Source organism: Orcinus orca, chromosome 9 (genome assembly GCF_937001465.1).
Source record: "Orcinus orca chromosome 9, mOrcOrc1.1, whole genome shotgun sequence".
NCBI classification, from domain to species: Eukaryota; Metazoa; Chordata; class Mammalia; order Artiodactyla; family Delphinidae; genus Orcinus; species Orcinus orca.
In genome coordinates, this window is record NC_064567.1 from 74,143,385 (window position 1) to 74,163,595 (window position 20,211).

Genomic DNA, 20,211 nt, shown 5'->3' on the forward strand with positions numbered 1-20,211 from the left:
TTGGCATTCTATTCTATGGGCCAGGGATAGAGACCAGTACAGCAAACAATTCAAGAGCATGGGGCCATATGGAGAAGATGTGAATATACATATTTCATTTCCCTGAGGACAGATATAATCTTATACTGGGAACTAAGCTATGTGGTATCATCTTACTCCTTAGGACATTCATGTCCCATTTCACCAAGCAACTGGCATTTATAAGAAAGTTTTTGATCCCAAAGAGCCTCACATTTAAGAATGTCACAGGCTATTATAGAAAATGTACTGGCCAAACAAACAAAAAAGGAGCATTCATCATAAAAGCAGTCCAAGATTTAGGCATATCTGTTATCTATCTCTCCTTCCACCACCAGTCACATCAAACACCAGGTCAGGAACCGCCATTATCTCTCACCTAAGTAAACAAAATATCCTGCTTCTGGGGTCTCCTCACCGGCAGTTCCGTCTATGTGCTACTTTCAGATCTACCTTCCTGAGGGACAACTTGGATCGTATCCATCTCCTGCACAAAAACTTTCAAAGAATCCCTACCACCTTCTCAATTCAGTCTAAACTTTTCATTCTGAAATTCAACATCCTTTACAATTTGGTCCCATCTTCCTTTTTAGATCAGTCTCCCACAACTTCCTTACAAATACCTTCTGCTCTGGCCAAACTGGATGAGGTTCCTTTCTCTGACCACACGCTCTCTGCCTCCAATGAACTGCTTTGCTTCTCTCTCATGAGTCTGACCTCCACGGACAGTGTGCTCTTTTGAATTCATGCCCAGAATTCAAAATGCTACTTTCTCCCAAATGGTTTTCTAATCCTCCTTTCCCACACCCTTGGCATATAAGCTTCCCATCCTCTAAAGCCCCTGAAAGAAATTCATCTCATAATAGGGCACCCTCAGGGTCTATTTTGAAAATTAGACATTTGAGTTATAGAAAGTATCCCCCAGCCGATTGGGTGCAGGCTCACTCTGATTTCCCCACAATACCCTGCATGGATGTGCAAACATTAATGAGTGATCAATACATATTTCCTAAATATATTACACTGACATGTACTCAGAAATGGTTTGATATAAAAACTACTTTGAAAAACAAAGGGAAAAAAATGGGAAGACTGGAAGGCAGAAGGAACTGGGAAAGATTTTGATTCATGTTGCCTGTTTCTGTTGGGAAGCTGTCCCAAGAGTGGTTTCAGAATATTCATCTGGTATTTTAAGAGATGCTCCCAGGAAGTCACTAGAATGTCATTCAACCGACTTTACTGAGTCACTGCTATTTACCAAGTTCAGTACCAGGCACCCCAGGTACAGTGATTGATTAGAAATGGTCCCTGTCTTTGGAAGCCAACACAGTCCACTGAAGGAATTCTATATAAAAAGGTAAGTTTAGGGCTTCCCTGGGGGCGCAGTGGCTGAGAGTCTGCCTGCCGATGCAGGGGACACGGGTTCATGCCCTGGTCCGGGAAGATCCCACATGTCGCGGAGCGGCTAGGCCCGTGAGCCATGGCCGCTGAGCCTGCGCGTCCGGAGCCTGTGCTCCTCAACGGGAAAGACCACAGCAGTGAGAGGCCCGCGTATCGCAAAAAAAAAAAGGTAAGTTTAATCAATAGTAATAAAGAAGTTTTTTAAAAAAGGAAAAAAAAAACGTGTGCATGGTAGGGGGAGGTCAGGGTAAGAAAGAGCTGACCCTGCATTTGAAAGTCAGGGATGATTTTAGGAAGGAAGCAACATATGACCTAGGTCTTGAAGAAGGATAGCAATTTGCTGGGTAGAAGTGGCCATTCTTGGCAGAGCTAACAACACATGTCCAGGCTTGGATGATGGTCTGCATGGGAAAGGGAGAGCCATTTAGAGTGGCTGCAGCATGGGGTGAGGCTCAGAGATCAGGTGCGACCAGACAGTGCAGAGCCTGCTAAGGAGTTTGCAAAGTTCATACTCTGGGCATCAAGAAGCCAAAAGCAGAATCTTGAAATGCATCTGACTTTCAATGGTTCTCACCCCCCTCACATCACCTTCCCCCATTTTCCTAACCTACTGTAGCTTACCTGGCTACAAGGGTAATTTAGCTGCACGATGGGGCATGTGTGCACTGCCTGCTTTTTTCTACAGCGTAGAGCAGAGTGCTTTGGTCTAGTATTTTGACCTTTACTTTAAGATATAAATACTTCAAAGGCGAAGAGAGAAATATTCAAAAAGAGACCTTTTCAATCATTTGGTCACTTAACTCAATAGTACCCTTTGCCATCTCATCCCTTCTTATCATCACAAGGAAAATAATGTACCCTCTCAAAGAGAGGAGAAGAACTGCATTTTTTTACCACTAGAAACTCACTGAGCAGCAATTTTGATGAATTTTTTCACCAGCTGCACTCTCTTGCCCAGCTGGCTGCAGAGCAGAATCTCCGTGGCCACCCAGAGCTGGACCTCATTGCATCTCTGGAGTAGGAGGCTCAGGTTCACTGTGTGGTCCCCACTTCCTTGTCTGCTGAACGTGAAGTAGATCAGCTCTTGCTGAAAGACAATGTATTCATACAATTGTTTATTGTTGTAGCACAGAGTCAAGTTGATACAAAATTCGATTCATTTTTAAGAGCTACTTCAGGTAGGCACTGTCATATCATAACATGTTAGATATAACAAATAACAATATATTAAATTCAAGATAATTTATCTTCCAGAAAAGCCTTCACGCAGAAGACTTACATAACTGTAATTTTTTAGAATGCAAGGATGACACTTTTTGTGAAAACCTCAGACATTCTAAAGTTTAAGTCACAGGCTGAATCAAATCCAAACTTCCCAAACTTGTTCTATGAGCAACTTCAAGTGCAAATGACTATCATTACATTAGACCCTCACAGGTAGGTTCTCTAGACAAGGGTTCTTACATTTCAGTGTGAATCCAAGTCACCTGGAGACCTGTTAAAGCACAGATTGCTGGGCCCCACCCTCCAGATTTTCTGGGTCAGTAGGTCTGTGCTCTGGCCAAAATCTGCATTTCTAACAAGCTCCCAGGGGTGCTGATGATGCTGGTCTGGGTACCCGTTCTTTGAGAACCACTGACATAAGACATTGTCAAATCACAGAAAGACAGCAAGATTAGGACAAGGTACAAAACTGACAAAATCGAGCCAGACCAGTAACTAGTGACATAGACTGACCATATGCAAAGCAGTGGAAGAGATGTGTTTCTAACCGGAGGGGTGTGCGTGTATATTTTACAGGAGTAATTCACATTCTCCTATTGCATAAGCACATAAGCAGGAACACATCCCACTCTACTACCATTTGCAAAGTCACAAGTCATTTAGCTTGAACGAGTTCCCTACTTGCTCAAATTTAGATCATCAGGTTGGAATGTTGTCAGTGAGAAAATATGAGGACATTTAAAAAACGTTCCAAAGTGAAAGTGAAGCTTGGGGGTCCCTAAATTGGGCACGAGTTCCTTCTTCAGGAGGAAAGGCCTTCTTGTAATGAAACATTTCACTACGCAGCAAAGTAAATGCAACATACTGTAGCACAGAGCTGCCTCGTTTTTCATCTCCTGATTCCTGTGAGCCTTTCTACCAGCTACATTTATTCATCAAATGTCAGTAGCATGTTGCCCCGCATCTACTGTTTTATAAATGTTTAAGCTGTCCTCAAGGGAGAGGTTGATGGGCATACAAATTTGAAATATATCTCAAAATTTTCAATAGAGTACTTGAAGTCTTGCAGCATAGTCTAAGTGTATAGAATGTTCTTGGGAATGTGTGAGTGTGTGTGCATGTAGGTACATACATAAATGTGTTTCTCATATAAGTACTGTAAAGCTCTGTAAAGCTCGTGGAAAAATAAAAATGTCAATATCAAAGGTATCAAATATAAAATGTCTCTTCCACCCCATTAGACCTTCATATATATATATGTATATATATATACACACATATATATATGAATACATGTTTTCAAACAAAAAAATAGCATATTTATACTACATTAACACAAATATCCGACTGAACAATATTAGGTGCAAATAAAGCATGATCATGTATTCTGATTTTCCTAGGTTTGGGTCAGTCTTTTAATATATTTAAAGTCCCCAAATATTTTGGGGCCACGGTATCCTAAAGCATAACTAGATCACCAGATGATGGATCTTCTTAAAACCCAGTCACAAACAAATATTCTTCAAAAAAAACTCACAGTTATACTGGCACAAGCATTTATTTTATCATTTCCCTTCTTACTCACCTCGTGAATTGAATTGAAGAGGCTCCAATCAAAATTCATTAATTCCAGAGCAATATCCCAAGTGTTCATTCCCAAAATCCTAATCGACCTTTGCTGTGATTCTTCATTTTCTGCAAAAGGATTCTAAGGTGACAGACAAAAGTAAAAGAATCCTGTCAGTTCCAAAATATTTGGCACTGAATTGTCTGGCTATCGAAAGGCATTAGAAGCCCACATTAGAAAAAAACTCTTGTCTGAGCGCACTTAATATTTTCCCTGGTCCGTTCACTTTCTGTGAGTTACAACCAATTTAGCAAACAGCCTTGGAAGCCGTAGAATGTGATCAATGATACTTCACTGAGTTGCCCCTCCCCCCGACACACACACACACACACACACACACACACACACACACACACACACACACACACACACACACACAAATCTGATTATAAAACACTGCCGCGGGCAGACAACATAATGAAAGTGAAAGCCCTGAAGTCACTCTGGCTTCTGGTAAGAATTAATGTGCCAGCAGGGTGAGTATAAAAACAAACAAAAGAAATGTCACAGTGCACTTCAATAAAGACAGACACGGCTTTTACAGAAAATATGTTTGACGAGTCTCATCCCAGACATACATTTACAAATTTTATTAAAATGCCCATGGAAAGCAAAAAAAAAAAAATTTTAAACAGGAAATAAAAAATAAGTTACTTCATTTATACCATGGTGGATGATTATTTAAAAATTTTTTTTAAGGGAATAGTTTTTTTGGTTTTTTTGTTGTTTGTTTTTTAAAAAATTAATTTATTTTATTTTTGGCTGTGTTGGGTCTTCGTTTCTGTGCGAGCGCTTTCTCTAGTTGCGGCAAGCGGGGGCCACTCTTCATCGCGGTGCGCGGGCCTCTCACTATCGCGGCCTCTCTTGTTGCGGAGCACAGGCTCCAGACGCGCAGGCTCAGTAGTTGTGGCTCACGGGCCTAGTTGCTCCACGGCATGTGGGATCTTCCCAAACCGGGGCTCGAACCCGTGTCCCCTGTACTGGCAGGCAGATTCTCAACCACTGTGCCACCAGGGAAGCCCAACGGATGATTATTTTAAAGTATCAATTGCTTTCCCTATACAAATGGACATGAGTTTGGTAATAATAGTATTTCCTTAAAATCTGATGTAAAATTATTAAATGCCACCACAATTTTAAATCTATTGTCACTGTTAAATGTATTAAAATTATCTGGCACCTTTTAAAAATATTTGATATTTTCTAATTAAGATATAAATTCTCCCATCTGACTTGAACAGCTAGTGACGTTAAAATAGTTAATGACTTGGGAAAAAAAAGAAGGGGACTTTGCAAAAATAAATGCCATAGCAGGATAAAGGGAACATTTCAGAATCCAAATATTAGTCTCTATTTTTTGAACTGCAAAATAAATTATTAGCATTTTCAAATTCTTATATTTATGTAAAGGTTTCCTAATTTAAAAAAATGACAAAAGACCTTCACAAGCTTTTCCACAGACTTGATTCTCTTCAGAGTAGGTTTAGGTACAAATTGTCCCCCTACCCGCAGTGTGGATATGGGGTGGAACTCAGTAAGGGCTGAATGAATGATGTGCATGCAAACACTGAGGTGGGGGAAAGCCCAGGTTTCTCAGGAATTGGTCTGGCTAGATTGGGACCAGATGGACACCAGGCTGCACTGCAGACATTCAAAGAGCCACGAGTCGGGAAGTAACACAGATCCCTGCTTAGTAATTTGGAGGTGTAAGGGTATTTTCACTTGGCTTTTTATCCCTCCTACTTTCTCCCTAAATGTGCCCCTTATCCTGGCACTGCCCTCTGGTTACTCAGGTAGTCCACTGCCCTCTCCAAGAAACACTTTCTATTTCTCTATTCCATTCATTCAGGGCTATGACTCCTGCTCTCCACGAAGGCTAAGCTATGCACAAGCACAGTGGACATGAGTGGTTTCACATGTTATCCTTCCCATACAATGTTCCATTTCAACTGAAATCTTTTGGAGATGAAATCACCTAAACTTTGATTCCAATGGGAAATTTTTAGGTGGTGCAAAAAGCTGGTGGGGGAAGCACCCGAGTGCAGGATAGCATCTGGCTCGACTCGGAATCCACAGCACCTGTTTATCCCGCAAGACACTGCCCCAGGCCTGCCCTCTCCTCTTCTGAGGCCCTCGACCGCAGCAGAAGAGCGCTCTGGGAGCGCACACGAGGGAACCGCATGAGGGGTCTGTGTGTGGCGGGTGAGGGCTGGGGGGTGGGAGACAATTAGAGCGTGGGTCCTTCCATCACCAGGAGCCTAGGGCAACTGCATATTAGATTCTCCTCCTTCACAAGGTGCGGGGCAGGGCGGCGGGCAGTCACATCAATCTCATTATCTACTCAAAGATGTTGTGCAGCATCCTGTCTGTCAAGTTCCACTGGTGGAATTACATCGTGTATAGACACAGGCCTGGTGACCTGCAGAAGGACACCCAGCAACGGGAAATCCCAAGTAAGACAAAGGGTTTCCCTCTCCTTTTCTCCCTCACGATGTACAAGGAGGAAGGTGCAGGAGCTCCAGAGTCAAATATAACTGGAATGAAATCCTAGCCCTCTCCCTGGCTTGGCTGTGGGAAGCTAGAGTAAGTCACTCAGCCTCTCTGAACTTCACAAGGTTAGCAGGAAGGTTAAATGACATACTGTATGTAAATTACCTAGTACATACGTGTCCGGTAGAAAGTGTGAAGATAACAGTGACTCATGTCATTATGCTAGCTTGATATCTTGCAGATGATTTTACATAAGATACTTTTATTATAAGCAGCTTTGGTTAACCCACATGGTATACAGATTCCTCCATTATATATACAACAGGAGCCAGATGGAAAGACCCATCCTTGTGATGACTCCAGGGACAGACCAGGACCGTAAGTCTGGATGATACAATCACGACCTGATACAGCCCACTTTTTATGGGCAATGGATCTGAGGCCTGACCCTACCGTTGAGAAAGCAACCATGAGACCGAGGTTTTTAGGAACAACAACAAATCATCTAGTTAGGCGTAAGTGTTCTTAAATTTAGGACGGAAAATAACATACAGTGTGGGTTCTATATTTCTTCATACGCTTACACTTCAGTGGCATCTGACGTTGCACGGTTAGGTGCCATTTTACACAGGGAAGGGTAACCATCCACCCTTCCTTCAAAGGAATGGCTCACTCAAAGTGGACCCAGTGGACAGGAACTAAGGACAGAGTCTCTTTCCCTTTAAATCCACACAGGATGCGCTCCTCAGCCTAACCTCCATATAGCCACCAAAAAAGAAGAATGGAATTAAGATTCCATCAGAGAAAGAGTCACATCTCTCAAATCCCTTGTTTCAGAGGGACTCAGAGAGAAATAGCCTTTGACTTAGGAGGGGTTGAGAGTCCCTAAAGATGGGCCTGCCTTTGATTTGCAAACGCAGTGTTGTTTGAAAAGTGTATTGTTGACTACAGGAGGAAACAGCTTGATGTATTTTTCTAACATTCATTTTCAAACATACAAATACATGGTCTCAGTCTGACGTGTGGGTCTGTGTGTTTCAAGTACAAGGCTAAAGGTACTCACCAAAGTGTCAGCCAGGTCTTTCCGGTAGACATATATCCGACCAGATGCTTCAAGGGACTTGGAGATGGCCAAGTCATGTGGCTGAAGTTCATGCTTTTCTTTATTTACAAAAAAAGAGTAATTAGAAACACAAGAACACCTAGTAGGCATTCACAGTACATCTAAAGAGTGAAATTTGCCAAAGAAAAATATTTAAAAATAAATGGGATGTGAAGTAGATTTAATTCAGTTCTGCACATGCTATACAATGATACCAGAAAATCAATGCTCAGAATCCATAAAGAGGTACCCTCTGCGATTCATTCTTATAACGTTTAGTCATTCTTTACACAGAACAGCTTAGGGAAGAAAGTAAAATTCATTCACAATCCCATCACTCTAAGGTAACCATATGATAGTAATATTGGTAACAGTTGAGTATATTTCCATCCTGATCTTTATGCAAATATGTGTGTGCACACATGTACATATGGTCAAAATTATTATTTATATGTTTGCATTAATAATCACTATAGATACATGCATTTGTAATTATTCCTTATGTGGTTTTATATTCCTATTTTAATTACTTACCCACTTGTCAAAATTATTTATAATGTCATGTCATGTGTAACTGGTTATATAACTGTCTATTATGCCATCATTTAATCTTTCCTCTGTTGTTGAACATTTAATGGTTTCCAGTTTTTTTGGTCATATAAATTAGATGGCAAGAACCATGCTAAATACTAGCACAGGGACCAGCACATAACAGGGGTTTGATAAATGGGATCTGTTATTACAGCAGCCATATATATACTCCAAAGTCAACATCTTTGTGCATAAATCTTTGGCTGCTTATAGATGATTTTCTTAAGATAGATTCCCAGTAGTGGAATTCCTAGGTCAAAACGAAGGAACATTTTTAAAGTTTTTGATACAAGCTGCCAAACTGCTTTCCAATTCTTACACCCACCAACGCTCACCATTCCTTTCAATAAGTTTACTGTTTTGCTAAAATCAAAAATAGATTCTCAGTTTACTTTGTATTTCTTGACTACTAGGAAAGGTGAATATTTTCATCTATTTTTTTTTCATCTATTCTACTTCTATTTTATTCCCCTATTGTTCCTGTCCTTTGGCCATTTTTCCACCATAGTTGGACTCTTATATAACACAATAGGCTTCTCACAGAAAAACGTCCTCCCCCCACCTACCAGATGCAGACGGGAATCGACCAAAGTGATACTCAACTTTATTCCACTGTGACATAATCAGCCTCTCCTAAGGTAGCCCTCCAGTTACCCAGCATGGTTGGAAATACAATATGCCACATCTCTTTTTCTAGATAATCAGTTCAAGTGCCAGATTTTGTTTTGAACATTTCTGTTTGATACAGAGTACACAAATGATACTCGAATACATTCTTTATGGCCCAGCATTGCAAAGATAAGTAGTATTTGTCATGTCGGGCCGTTGACGTCGGCAGTCATGGCCGGGCTCTGACGTTCTTCTATCTCCTCCCTCTTTAGCTACAATTTCTTGCAACCCTCTGTGTGCCCATATATACCTTAAATCTGACTTTATAAGAGCCATTCTGCATTTGCTATGGAATTTGCATTCTGCAAATGCCATGGCTTTCAGACAGTAATTTTTCCATTTGCTAAGAAGTGTTTTTCTTACTTTCAGATTTGTCACTACACCATGAACGATGAAAAGTGATAGGATTTTAAGCTCTGAGTAACTGGGTAGGTTTCTGTTACTACATACATATATACCTAACTTGGGTACAAAACAGCTGGAAACCTACCGAAAGCTGTGAGGGTAATAATACCAGTCCTTTTAGAAAAGTCCACAAAACCTACAACATGGCCAATATCTCTAAACTTCTTTTAACAAAAAGGAAATAACTGTAGATCTCACTGTCATTTCATTTTGATGTAGCATTTAAAACATTTATTAAAAATTACGTAACTAGAGCAAGGAATACATTAAGCTCTGTGGGCTTTTTTTCTTCATAAGAACATTATTGCTTGGTGGATGTGAAGCTGCAGGCAGAAAGGTTCTTAGCAGACAAAACTACTAATGGATGGAAAATGACGGCATATTTCCAAACCTGTGAGATAATTCCAGAGATAAACTGATATTGCTAGTGATGATTCGCTATGAGTCTATACACATTAGAACGACAGATGAATCTAATAGAGTGTAAAAATCGTATTTCACAGCCATCAAATAGATATTGGGTAGTAAAAGACCCACTCATTAATTCCCAGGTTCACGTGTGGCCCTGGGCCGACTCTGAGTCAGCCTCCAAGGGGGTGTGGGTCTCAGCTGTGCCACCAGGTTCTCTCAGGGTCCTTCTTTCTCCAGCACCTTCTGTCTGCATGGGGACCCAATGATTACTTTCTGTTGTGGTATTGCCTTGAGAGGCAAATGCTGATTTTGATGAAGTTTAATACTGTTTAGAATCATGTAATATCTTTGGTCACTTAAAATTAATATACAAATATTGTATTTATCTGGAATACCTAATATATTTTATTAAACATTCAACTACTCCCTGATTAAAATTCATGTAGTCCACATGTTTCTGAAATTTTTGCTCTTTTTCTTTAGAGAATGTTTTGATGGGAGGCACAATGCCCAGGGAGAGGAAGGAGTGCCTCACTTAACTAGGACAGGGGAGATGGGCTGTATTTGTTTGAATATGTAATCAACTAGCTTGTAGGCCCATTTTACCTGCCTCTGAGTAACAAAGCGAAAGAGGCAATGTTCCATCACATAATGCTTTCGCATCAAGTACAATACATGCTGATCTTCTTCTCCTGACTCTAGAATGGTAACAAAGGGTAAACAGGAATGCCCTTTATCTGCTCCCCCCTCCCCGGCCCGCCCCATCTCTGGCTGGTTAGTTTACACAGTACTCCCATTTTTCAACTACTGGGACTAAGTCACTTTCTTTGTATTTTTCTCAGGGTTAATGAGATATTAAATAAAGATCGTAAGCCAAAAAAGGAGGCCAGTGACACTGAGATCTGACAGGCTCCAGTGAAAACGCAGGGGTCTGTTCAGGTCTCACAGATCAATAGTATCAGCTTGTAATCTGTGTGATCTTATTCAAAACAGACAATAAACCATTCTCTGAGGATAAATAAGGCCCAACAGAGGCAAAAACTATAACCAGGGCTCCCTCCCCACGTCTGCCTGAAGGAACACTGCCTGTGAGCTTTCGGCATATTGTACAGTTTTTATTTCCTTCAACAGGGAGTCTTTAAGTATTAAACTGTCAGCCAGCAAAAAGACTAGTTCAAGGCTGCCTTTCTTTTTTCTTCGGAAAGTAATTTCATCCTTTAGCAATTTCCCAAGTTAATTTAAATATGAAAACAGAAGGCTTATCTAGAGTACAAAATATGTAAAGCTTTATAATATATTTCAAAACACTGGCGCGCCTCTCTGCTCAGTTCTTGGGGAGGAAATTCAGCATCCAACGGTACCCAACTGTTGTCATGGAAACACCTCTGGTAGGTGGCTTCTTCTTGTTAGAGTGCTCATCCAGCTGCAGACCCAGAAGGGACGCGCTGCACGTCTACTCCATAAAAATGTCAACTCTCTCCTTCTGGAGGCAATCCAGTGAAAGATTAATATTCAAAGACAGAAAATAATTTACCCCCAGAGAATGTGACGGCTACCAGAGCCAGATCCTCTTCCGCATGCTGGATCTTTTCCGCCACAACTCTCAGGATCTCTTGGGCTGTACTGGAAACTTTTGCCTTCACGCTGACATAGGAGTGCTCCGTGATATACACGTGACAGAAAACTGCATGAGGTGAAAGAACTGTGAGTAGACAGAGAACAGCTGTGGCCATGAGGTACAGACGTTTCACCCAAATCAAGGCACCCGCCACACTATTCCCTGCGGTACAGAGCAGACACAGCTAGATTTACATATATATGTGTGCACACGGGTGCCTGAGGGCACAGCAATGCGAGCCTGCACACACGTGAGACGGAGACGTGATAAAGCTGCTGAGCAAGGTAGAGTACTGCTTAAGCATCCCATACTGTAGTGAGAGACCCACACCATGCAAAAGCGTCTGCTCAGGGTAGAGGCAGCCTGGCCACAACACAGTGGGATCTGTGCAACAGGGACTAGACTTCGGAGTCCCTTCTGTGAGGGTTACTGTGATCTCCCAAAGCAGTCTATTAAAGCGTCTAATTCAAACATTTTTGTTGTACACTTCACCTCTGGACAGGCACAGTGGCTCAGTAAAGACCACCACATTTTGTTATTTGAATTCTCATAAGCTTATCTAAAAAATCTGTCACTTGCTATGGTTTTTGGCTTCAGCCTTCCTGCTTGTATAAGAATGAACCTCCGCGTGCCGCCCCTCCACCCATATCAAGGTGGTAGTGAGTTTAGTTTTCAAATGGAGGTCACATTTCCAGCCTTTTTAATTTCCTTCTTCTTGTCTGTGGTACTAATCATTATTACTAGGACATTATCACTATCAGGGTGAATGGGCCCTGGAAACAATGTTTCTTTATGATTTAATAGCAGAAACTGTAGCAATGGAAATAACTGACACGTTATTTGTCTCTTGTATCAGCCATTCTGAATGTATAAAACACCAGCTTCTTTACTAAAGACAGAAGGACAATAATATACTTATTCTTCTCTTCTAGATTGCAAAAAAAAAAAAAAATGGGGAGTGCAGGTCCTAGAGAAATTTCATATGCAATTTAAATGCACCACAGAAATAAACCCAGGAATGTTTGCACAGAAATGCGAATGAAGCAAAAGACAAACTAGGGGTTCACTAGTACAAACCTCAAAGTAAACACGCCACCAAGAGGCACTGACAGTATTTTGTTTTGGGTTTGGTTGGGTGTGTCACTAAAACCGTAGCATCTAACAAATAGCTGTTTTATGTGTTGTCAACAGACTTGTGAGAGACAAAATGTTTTTATCTTCCACAAAAAGACGGAATTCTGGAGCAAGGCAGGGCTGCAGTCTACAAACTACTAAATGTGAGGCAAGTTTACAGCCTGCTCAGTAAGATGATGAACAAAAAGAGGAGGGGGGAGGTCTTGAAATACTCAGATTCTTTGAAACTCAGCTTGGAACATTATACAATTAATTGTAAGACAAATGGGAAAGGAAGGTCAGCAACTGAGAGATGAGGAGGTGAGGTCATTCCATTTGTTCCTCCACTTGGTACAGGTGACACTATGACCCAACGAGTGCCATCATGTTTGGTTATACACAAACAATGGAACACAAGAGGTATCCTGTGACATTTTGTTGTTTAAACATTCAATAAGTTGAATAAATATTCAACATCCACACTTAAAATTTCAGCGTTGTCGGGAAAGGCGAATTAAAAGAGAAAGTCTCCAAGTCACAATAGCATGCACATTTGAATTGCTGTGTTTCCCAGCTCTGCCCTTGACTCAACCTTTATCTAAACAGGAGGAAACCATTTCCAGTTCCGTTATAAAACAGTAATGTAGCAAAGCATGCCAGGGGCTTCTCTGGTGGACCAGTGGTTAAGAATCCGCCTGCCAATGCAGGGGACATGGGTTCCATCCCTGGTCCGGGAAGATCCCACATGCCGTGGGGCAACTAAGCCCATGCGCCACAACTACTGAGTCTGTGCTCTAGAGCCCGCAAGCCGCAACTACTGAGCCTGCCTGCTGCAACTACTGAGGCCCGTGCGCCTAGAGCCCGTGCTCCACAACAAGAAAAGCCACCGCACTGAGAAGCCCGCGCATCACAACAAAGAGTAGCCCCCGCTCGCCGCAACTAGAGAAAAGCCTGCGTGCAACAACAAAGACCCAACACAGTGAAAAATAAATAAATAACTTAATTAATTAAATTTAAAATAAAAAGTACATCAGCACCTTCAGAGTGCTACAAAGGTGTCTCCCCTGCACTGATGGAGCAGCCCTCTTCAGGGTGGGTCACGAGCCCTTTTGCCAGCAGCACTGATTGAGGACACACTGGACGTGTGGCACTGCCCGGCAGGGCCTTGCCTTGGAGGAGTTTCGACTGCACATCCTTCCTTTCATTATTTTCTCCAAGATTTTCTTCTCTAAATCTCAGGGACTGACTCAGCCAAAGCCCTGCACGGTGGCTTTAAGGGACTTTCCAGTGAGTCACAGGCGATGGGCTGACAGCAGGGGAGAAGGCAGCCAAGGGGAAAGGTTGCCTTTCCAGTCCATTTTGCACATCTCCCCAAGAACGCAGGGGGCTCTTTGCAGTCTCCTTTCCTTACCTGGGACAGTACTCTGTGATAAAGAAAACTGTAACGCCCACAGCAAGAGAAGAAAAACTATCACTGTGGATGCTAACATGCGTGTCTTAGGGGTGTGGCAGCTAGAAAGGGTTAAAGGCAGGCTGATGTGTTAAAGTTGGAGAACGATGGTGATTAGCTGCTACTCCACCTGCCCCAGAGCCTTGTTCAAACCGTACTCACTTTCCTCTGTTTCCGTCACAGTTCCTCTATGCTGGAGCCAGTTCTCCTTAAGACTGAATTGGTGGAAAAGGGCTTTATTCTGCAAGAAGGGAGAACAAGAACAATGAATGAATGTATTGCTGCCCTTTGGAAAACCAGAGCTGTTTGCAACATGTTCCAAAAGAGCGTGCCAATTTTTTTTTTTAATATGAAATCCACCCATCTAATCTTAGATGAATAAACTGGGAGCTGCCTCAATTAATGCACGTGGAGGTGGAGAGTCTGAGCAACATGATAGACCTCGGCCAAGGGAAAAAGCCCCCCAAATGATTCTCTGCAACATCCCGGAGAGTATGGGCGTGATTTTTAACACTCGCTACTACAAACATCCATAGCTTCTTCTCCTGAGAGAGACATGGTTTCCCCATCCCAACAGCAACCTTGCTTTTGGATAAAGCCACGTCGAGATGGTTTCACACTTCTGCTGTAGTGCAGTGACTTGCTTAAGAGAAACAGGTACGTGATCCATTATGATTATCCATCACCTGATATATCAGCTCCTACAAAACCTGTGCCTGACATCTCATTTAGCATTTCCCCCCAAGTTGAAGAGGAAACACATTCATTCTGGCTACCATCTCTCTTTCTGGTGGGTTGAAGGGTTCCAACCTTCTTCTTACAAGACTTCCTTACTCTTGCAGGCAAGAGTCTTGCATAGACGGTTTTCTATCTTTATATCAATGACTAAAAATCAAATTTATATCATTCTGGGGATGTTGGGGAAACTCTGAGACTCCAAAACGCACCACAAGAATTCAGAATGTCATAAAGTCTAGGGCACCTCGCTGAAACTGAATCTGCACAAGCACAGGGAAAGCTAGGTGAGGTAGGAGTGGGGAGGCAAGGTGCAGCCCCTGGCTCCACACCTGGCCCTCCTCTGCTAGAGGCAGCGTTCATTAATTATGAAGAAATACCAAGTGGGCCAAGGCCAGGCCTCCAAACCAGATCACCCCGTTTCAGACAGAAGGGGCTGCCTTACCTTCCTTTGTGGTGAATATTCATCTACAGTGCTGAAAGGAAAAGGACAAGACATCAGTCTTTGTCTCAAACTCAGAAGTGTAGTGATTGTCACAGAGACTCCTTTTCAGGCAGCGGGCAGAGGTTTTTGCTTTTCAAAAAGATAAAACACACAGTATTCACTAGTTTACTATGCATAACACACTTGACACTGGGCTCTGGATTTCCAGTGAACCAGGAAGAAAAGAAGCTATTTATTCAACAGGTATATTTTGCTTTCTACCCATAGCAACTGAGCATTGAGGAAAGAACTGGATTTATTTCCACAGAAACTCTAAGTTTTCTCATATTTGGCTAGATTTTCGGTGAAATTATTGTTCTTTAGATAGCTAAATAAGTCAGCCAAGACAGATCTTTTCCAGGATGTTTCTATGTGTGGCGGAACTGGGGGATCTTCTGCAGGTCCCCAGCTCAAATCTTATTCCAGAACCTAGAGATACTTCATCACTTGTACCAAAGACACAAGAATCATGTCTTAGACAGTTTTCTTACTTAAATCTTTTATTTCCCAGTTTTATGTAAGTTTTTAAATGGAATGTATTAAATTCCATTTATTTATTTAATGCATTTAAATGTGTACTAAACCAGAATTAAATTTTCCCAACTGTAAGAAGGCCTGCCTCACAGCATAGATCAACTTCCATGTAGGGGATTATTCTGACGTAAAGGTTTCTTTCTTTTTCTTTTTTGCTTCATTTGTTTGTTCATATTTTCATACTAGTCTTAGGCTACCGAAATTTATTACAGTGTAGACTGTGATAAAAGATGACCACCAAAATTCACAGCATTCATTTCTAACACCCTGCCCCTCATTTCTGAATTTCTAAATGTGTGATTTTCCTGATTGGGACTAAGGTTTATATATAATTTGTTTGCACCCTAAAATTCTTTATATAGCCTTTACTAAATAGGCTCTCCCTTTACTAAAATTAAGTCAGGCTTTAAATCTCAAATCGATAATCTGAAAGGCCTGAATTAACATTTTCTATGAGAAGTGCATTTGTGACTGCTGAAATCTTAATAGAAGTTTTTCACAACTTGACAACAGATGTGTTTTATGTTTAAAAAGTAGAAACTACATTGTAAATCAGAGAACAATTTTTCCCTTCAGATTAACTTTGCAGCTACATCTGAAAACTGAATAATGACCTGATGTTTTCATTTACCAAAATTAATAAGAAGAGTTAGTGGTAAATCAGAGTAAAGTTAGGTATTAGAAATATGAAAGACTAATGATAGACACCTCAGTGATACACCTTGGATATGACAAAAGTCACTGAATAAAGGCTTTCCTTTAAGTATTCTGAATTGATAAAGAAACTTCAGGGAATCCATAAAACTGAACTTTAAAAATGCATCATGACTTGCTGGGACCTATTTATAAAACGTTTTTCCTATTCATTAGAGATAGCTATGAGCTCCCCCAAATGACAAGTTAAATATTGACACTTTTAAAACTAAATAATAATTTATTAGATAATTGTTCTTATGTACCCAGACTGTCATGGCGCAGTTTGTTTCTACCATACCAGACAGGGTTAAAAAAAAAATAGCCAATAAGCTTGATTTAGTGTTCATTCATCTTGAGATATAAAAACAAATATTTACTACTGGAGAACCTAAGGAATCAAGATAAATCTCAGATTCAAAATGTTCCAAATGGTACATATGAGACACCCCCAATTCTATCACATGTGCTGCTTTCTTTTACTAACTGTGATGAGGAAAATTACTTACTGACGACGGTGCATTCCAAGTATCTTTTGAAATTCTTTCAGTTCTTTTTCAAGTATTGGGTATTCATATACATCATCCAGTACATTTCTGTATATGGTCTGGGGGAAAAAGAAGATTTCAGCTTAATTGGTTTGATGCCTATTTTGTAAGGATTAAGATTCATAGAGTGGTTAACCTGCTCAGGGAAATAAGTGGAATCCAGAACAATGCTGGGGGTTAAACCAGGCACCAATGAGATCCTGAGTGGGATTCCACCTCCTAGCCCCTCGCTCAACTGGTGTGGCTCTGTGGAAGCTTTTAAAGGCTATAGGTAGGGAATGGTGGAAACTTAAAAGAGATCTCTGGTTGGCTACTCAAAATTTCCATGCCTGTTCTAAATTTTTAGAAATAATATCCACATAACCATTTGGGAGTGAAAAAATCCATTGAATTAAACTACCCAGTTGATTTGAAAATAACATTAGTTTAGTCAGAGACTTGATTTAAACCAGTTTTTAACTGGATGTCTAAGTGATATCTGAATTTTGAAGTCAAAGTGATTTCCTTCATGAAAGGCAAAATCAGTTTAGATACTTGCCTATTCTGAAATAGAACTCTTCCCTGCTCAAATTCACTGTACCCCTTCTCTGTGTTAACTTGCACAGCTAATACGGTTCTGGTGGCCAAAAGAATCCAACTGTTTAGAAGCCATCTCCAGAGAATCATCGGTATTGAAAAGATACTGCAGCCCACTAATGATTAGACACATATTTCAGCTTATCCAATTTCAAATATAAATCTAGGTTAGTATCTATTTTATAGGTTATTATTGCTCTAATGTCTCAAAATATACCAGGTCCTGAAAAGGTTTCATAATGTATACATTGTCACTATAGGTTTTAAATGATAAATGTTTTATCCCATTATTGTAGATATGGGAATTGTTAGTTTAAAGTTATAATACATTTCAACATATTAAACAGTATCAAGTTTTAAAGTATCTTTTATTTTACGTTCCTTAATTATTTCATTTGCAGTCAAAATTCCCATGACTTATATAAAATAAATAACCTTAAATGAGTGACGATAAAACTTGCCTTCTTCTATGTAAGGAATATCAGGCTTCAGAGGTCAAAACAAATTAATACTTTGAATCATAACTTCAATATTACAAACAAGTTAGATGACTGTAACCTACGAATGAGATTTTTGTTTTTGTTTTTTTGCAGTACACGGGCCTCTCACCGTTGTGGCCTCTCCCGTTGCAGAGCACAGGCTCCGGACGCGCAGGCTCAGCGGCCATGGCTCACGGGCCCAGCCGCTCCGCAGCATGTGGGATCTTCCCGGACCGGGGCATGAACCCGTGTCCCCTGCATCGGCAGGCTGACTCTCAACCACTGCGCCACCAGGGAAGCCCACGAATGAGATTTTTGAAATGAGTCATTTGGCATAAAAGAATTACTCAATAACTGGATGTTTTACATTACCTTTAAAAACATTTTTGAATGTTCATCTTCATGTAACCAGTCTTTGTACAGAGCAATCCACTGGGAAACAAGATGCAAGACCTTCCGTTTCCGACAAGGAACATCTGAGTTTTCTTCTTTGCCTTGATACTTCTTAGCAGAATAGGTGCAAATCGTTAAGGAAATTACATTGTTGCAAGTAAAAAATGTGAAGAGATCCGTTTATTCTTGCTTTCACAAACTATGCTAAGGCACATTTTCCAAAATATCTACAAGTACCTGAACATGCAGGAAGAAAAGAATATGTGTAGGGAGAGTAAAAGGTGTGCACTGAAGAGGGTAAGCCCAGGAAAACGATTTACATAACATGGTGGCAGGCCATGAGGATAAAGACTGGACGACAGAACTGACAGCTGCTGACATAGCTCCACAGGCAGCATGGGTTAATGCCACCTCCAAGAGACCCTAGGTGGCCCATTAATCACAAGAGATTAAGGCTCCAAAAGATCTGGCCTCACTACATAGGTGGACACTGTTTCCATAAAAGTTAGATCAGAACGGGGCCAGATATACTTTGATCATCAGAAATTCACATTCTAAAGTAGCGCCAAATGAGCACAGATTTCTGGAGCATAATTTGTGATATGATTCAAATGCTCACCCTAGGAATTTATGTGAAAAAAAAAAAAGAAATGGATAAGCGTGCAAATGTAAGTAAAAAAGGGCTGCTAATTTTCATTTTCACTGGAATAAAAAAATATTAAATAGGAATAACCTAAATGCTTCAACCATTAAGGACAGTTAAATAAATGACTGCATATCCACTTAAAGGGCTTTTCTATAGCCATAAAACTGATGGTCCAGCACTATATTTACAGACACAAGACATGCACAGTATACCGTTAAGTAGGAAAGCAAGTAAGAAAAGTATACGTTAGGATCACCCATTTCTATTAACTATGTTTATTTATATATTCATTACCTGGAAAGATATATACTGATAGTTAACAGTGGCTTCTTAAGGTAATGAGATTTCAGAGAACATGAATTATTTTTATTATACTTATAAGCATTTCCCAATTTGTATACAATGACTATGTATTAACTATGCTGTTAAAATTATATAAAAATAACAACCTCAAAGGCAACATGCTTAAAGCCTTAGGAATGAGACAGAAGCGTGGCGCTTTCCAAAACAACCTAGCATTTTTGCCCCCCAAATTATCATTCTGAGTATCTTGGACACACTGAAAAGTTAGCTAGAAATAGAAAATGCTATGATACCAAACACAGGTAGGTTTTGGGGTTACTGGACAGGATTCTCTATTCTTCAATGCTGATATATAATTGCAAAATAGGAATCAATTTTGTATCAGGCTTTGTAACTATTTTAAAACATAATTCAGTCACTGTCTCCCCAACCTGCAAAAGGACATCAAGGACTGAATGGATAAAAAAGATGTGGTACGTATATATATAATGGAATACTACTATACATATATATATATAAAAAACTGAATCACTTTGCTGTACAGCAGAAATTAACACAACATTGTAAATCAAATATACTTCAATAAAAAAATAAAATGGGGAGAAAAGTAATAGCTAACCCTGAACATTTTAGAATGGCTATATCTGGAGAAAAAATACTTATAATCCTTGTTATGTCACCATAAAATTAAAGCAACTAAC

General features: G+C 40.4%; 1 protein-coding gene across 5 annotated transcripts in view; it reads right to left on the reverse strand.

Annotated features, from left to right (window-relative positions):
- Positions 1–20,211, reverse strand: part of RAPGEF5 (Rap guanine nucleotide exchange factor 5) — a 219,383-nt gene that overhangs the window by 26,617 nt on the left and 172,555 nt on the right. For 4 of the 5 annotated variants that reach the window (XR_004486903.2, XM_033440473.2, XM_033440468.2 and 1 more), the window contains 8 exons: positions 18,541–18,685; positions 17,075–17,172; positions 15,300–15,330; positions 14,282–14,360; positions 11,473–11,640; positions 7,824–7,921; positions 4,229–4,351; positions 2,328–2,506 (listed from right to left, as the gene is read on the reverse strand). Coding sequence is in view for 4 of the 5 variants with exons in the window: in XM_033440473.2 (XP_033296364.1) it covers positions 2,328–2,506; positions 4,229–4,351; positions 7,824–7,921; positions 11,473–11,640; positions 14,282–14,360; positions 15,300–15,330; positions 17,075–17,172; positions 18,541–18,685 (921 nt within the window). In the remaining variant the exon portion in view is untranslated. The remainder of the gene's footprint in view (positions 1–2,327; positions 2,507–4,228; positions 4,352–7,823; positions 7,922–11,472; positions 11,641–14,281; positions 14,361–15,299; positions 15,331–17,074; positions 17,173–18,540; positions 18,686–20,211) is intronic. The other variant, XM_033440477.2, reaches the window with a different exon arrangement.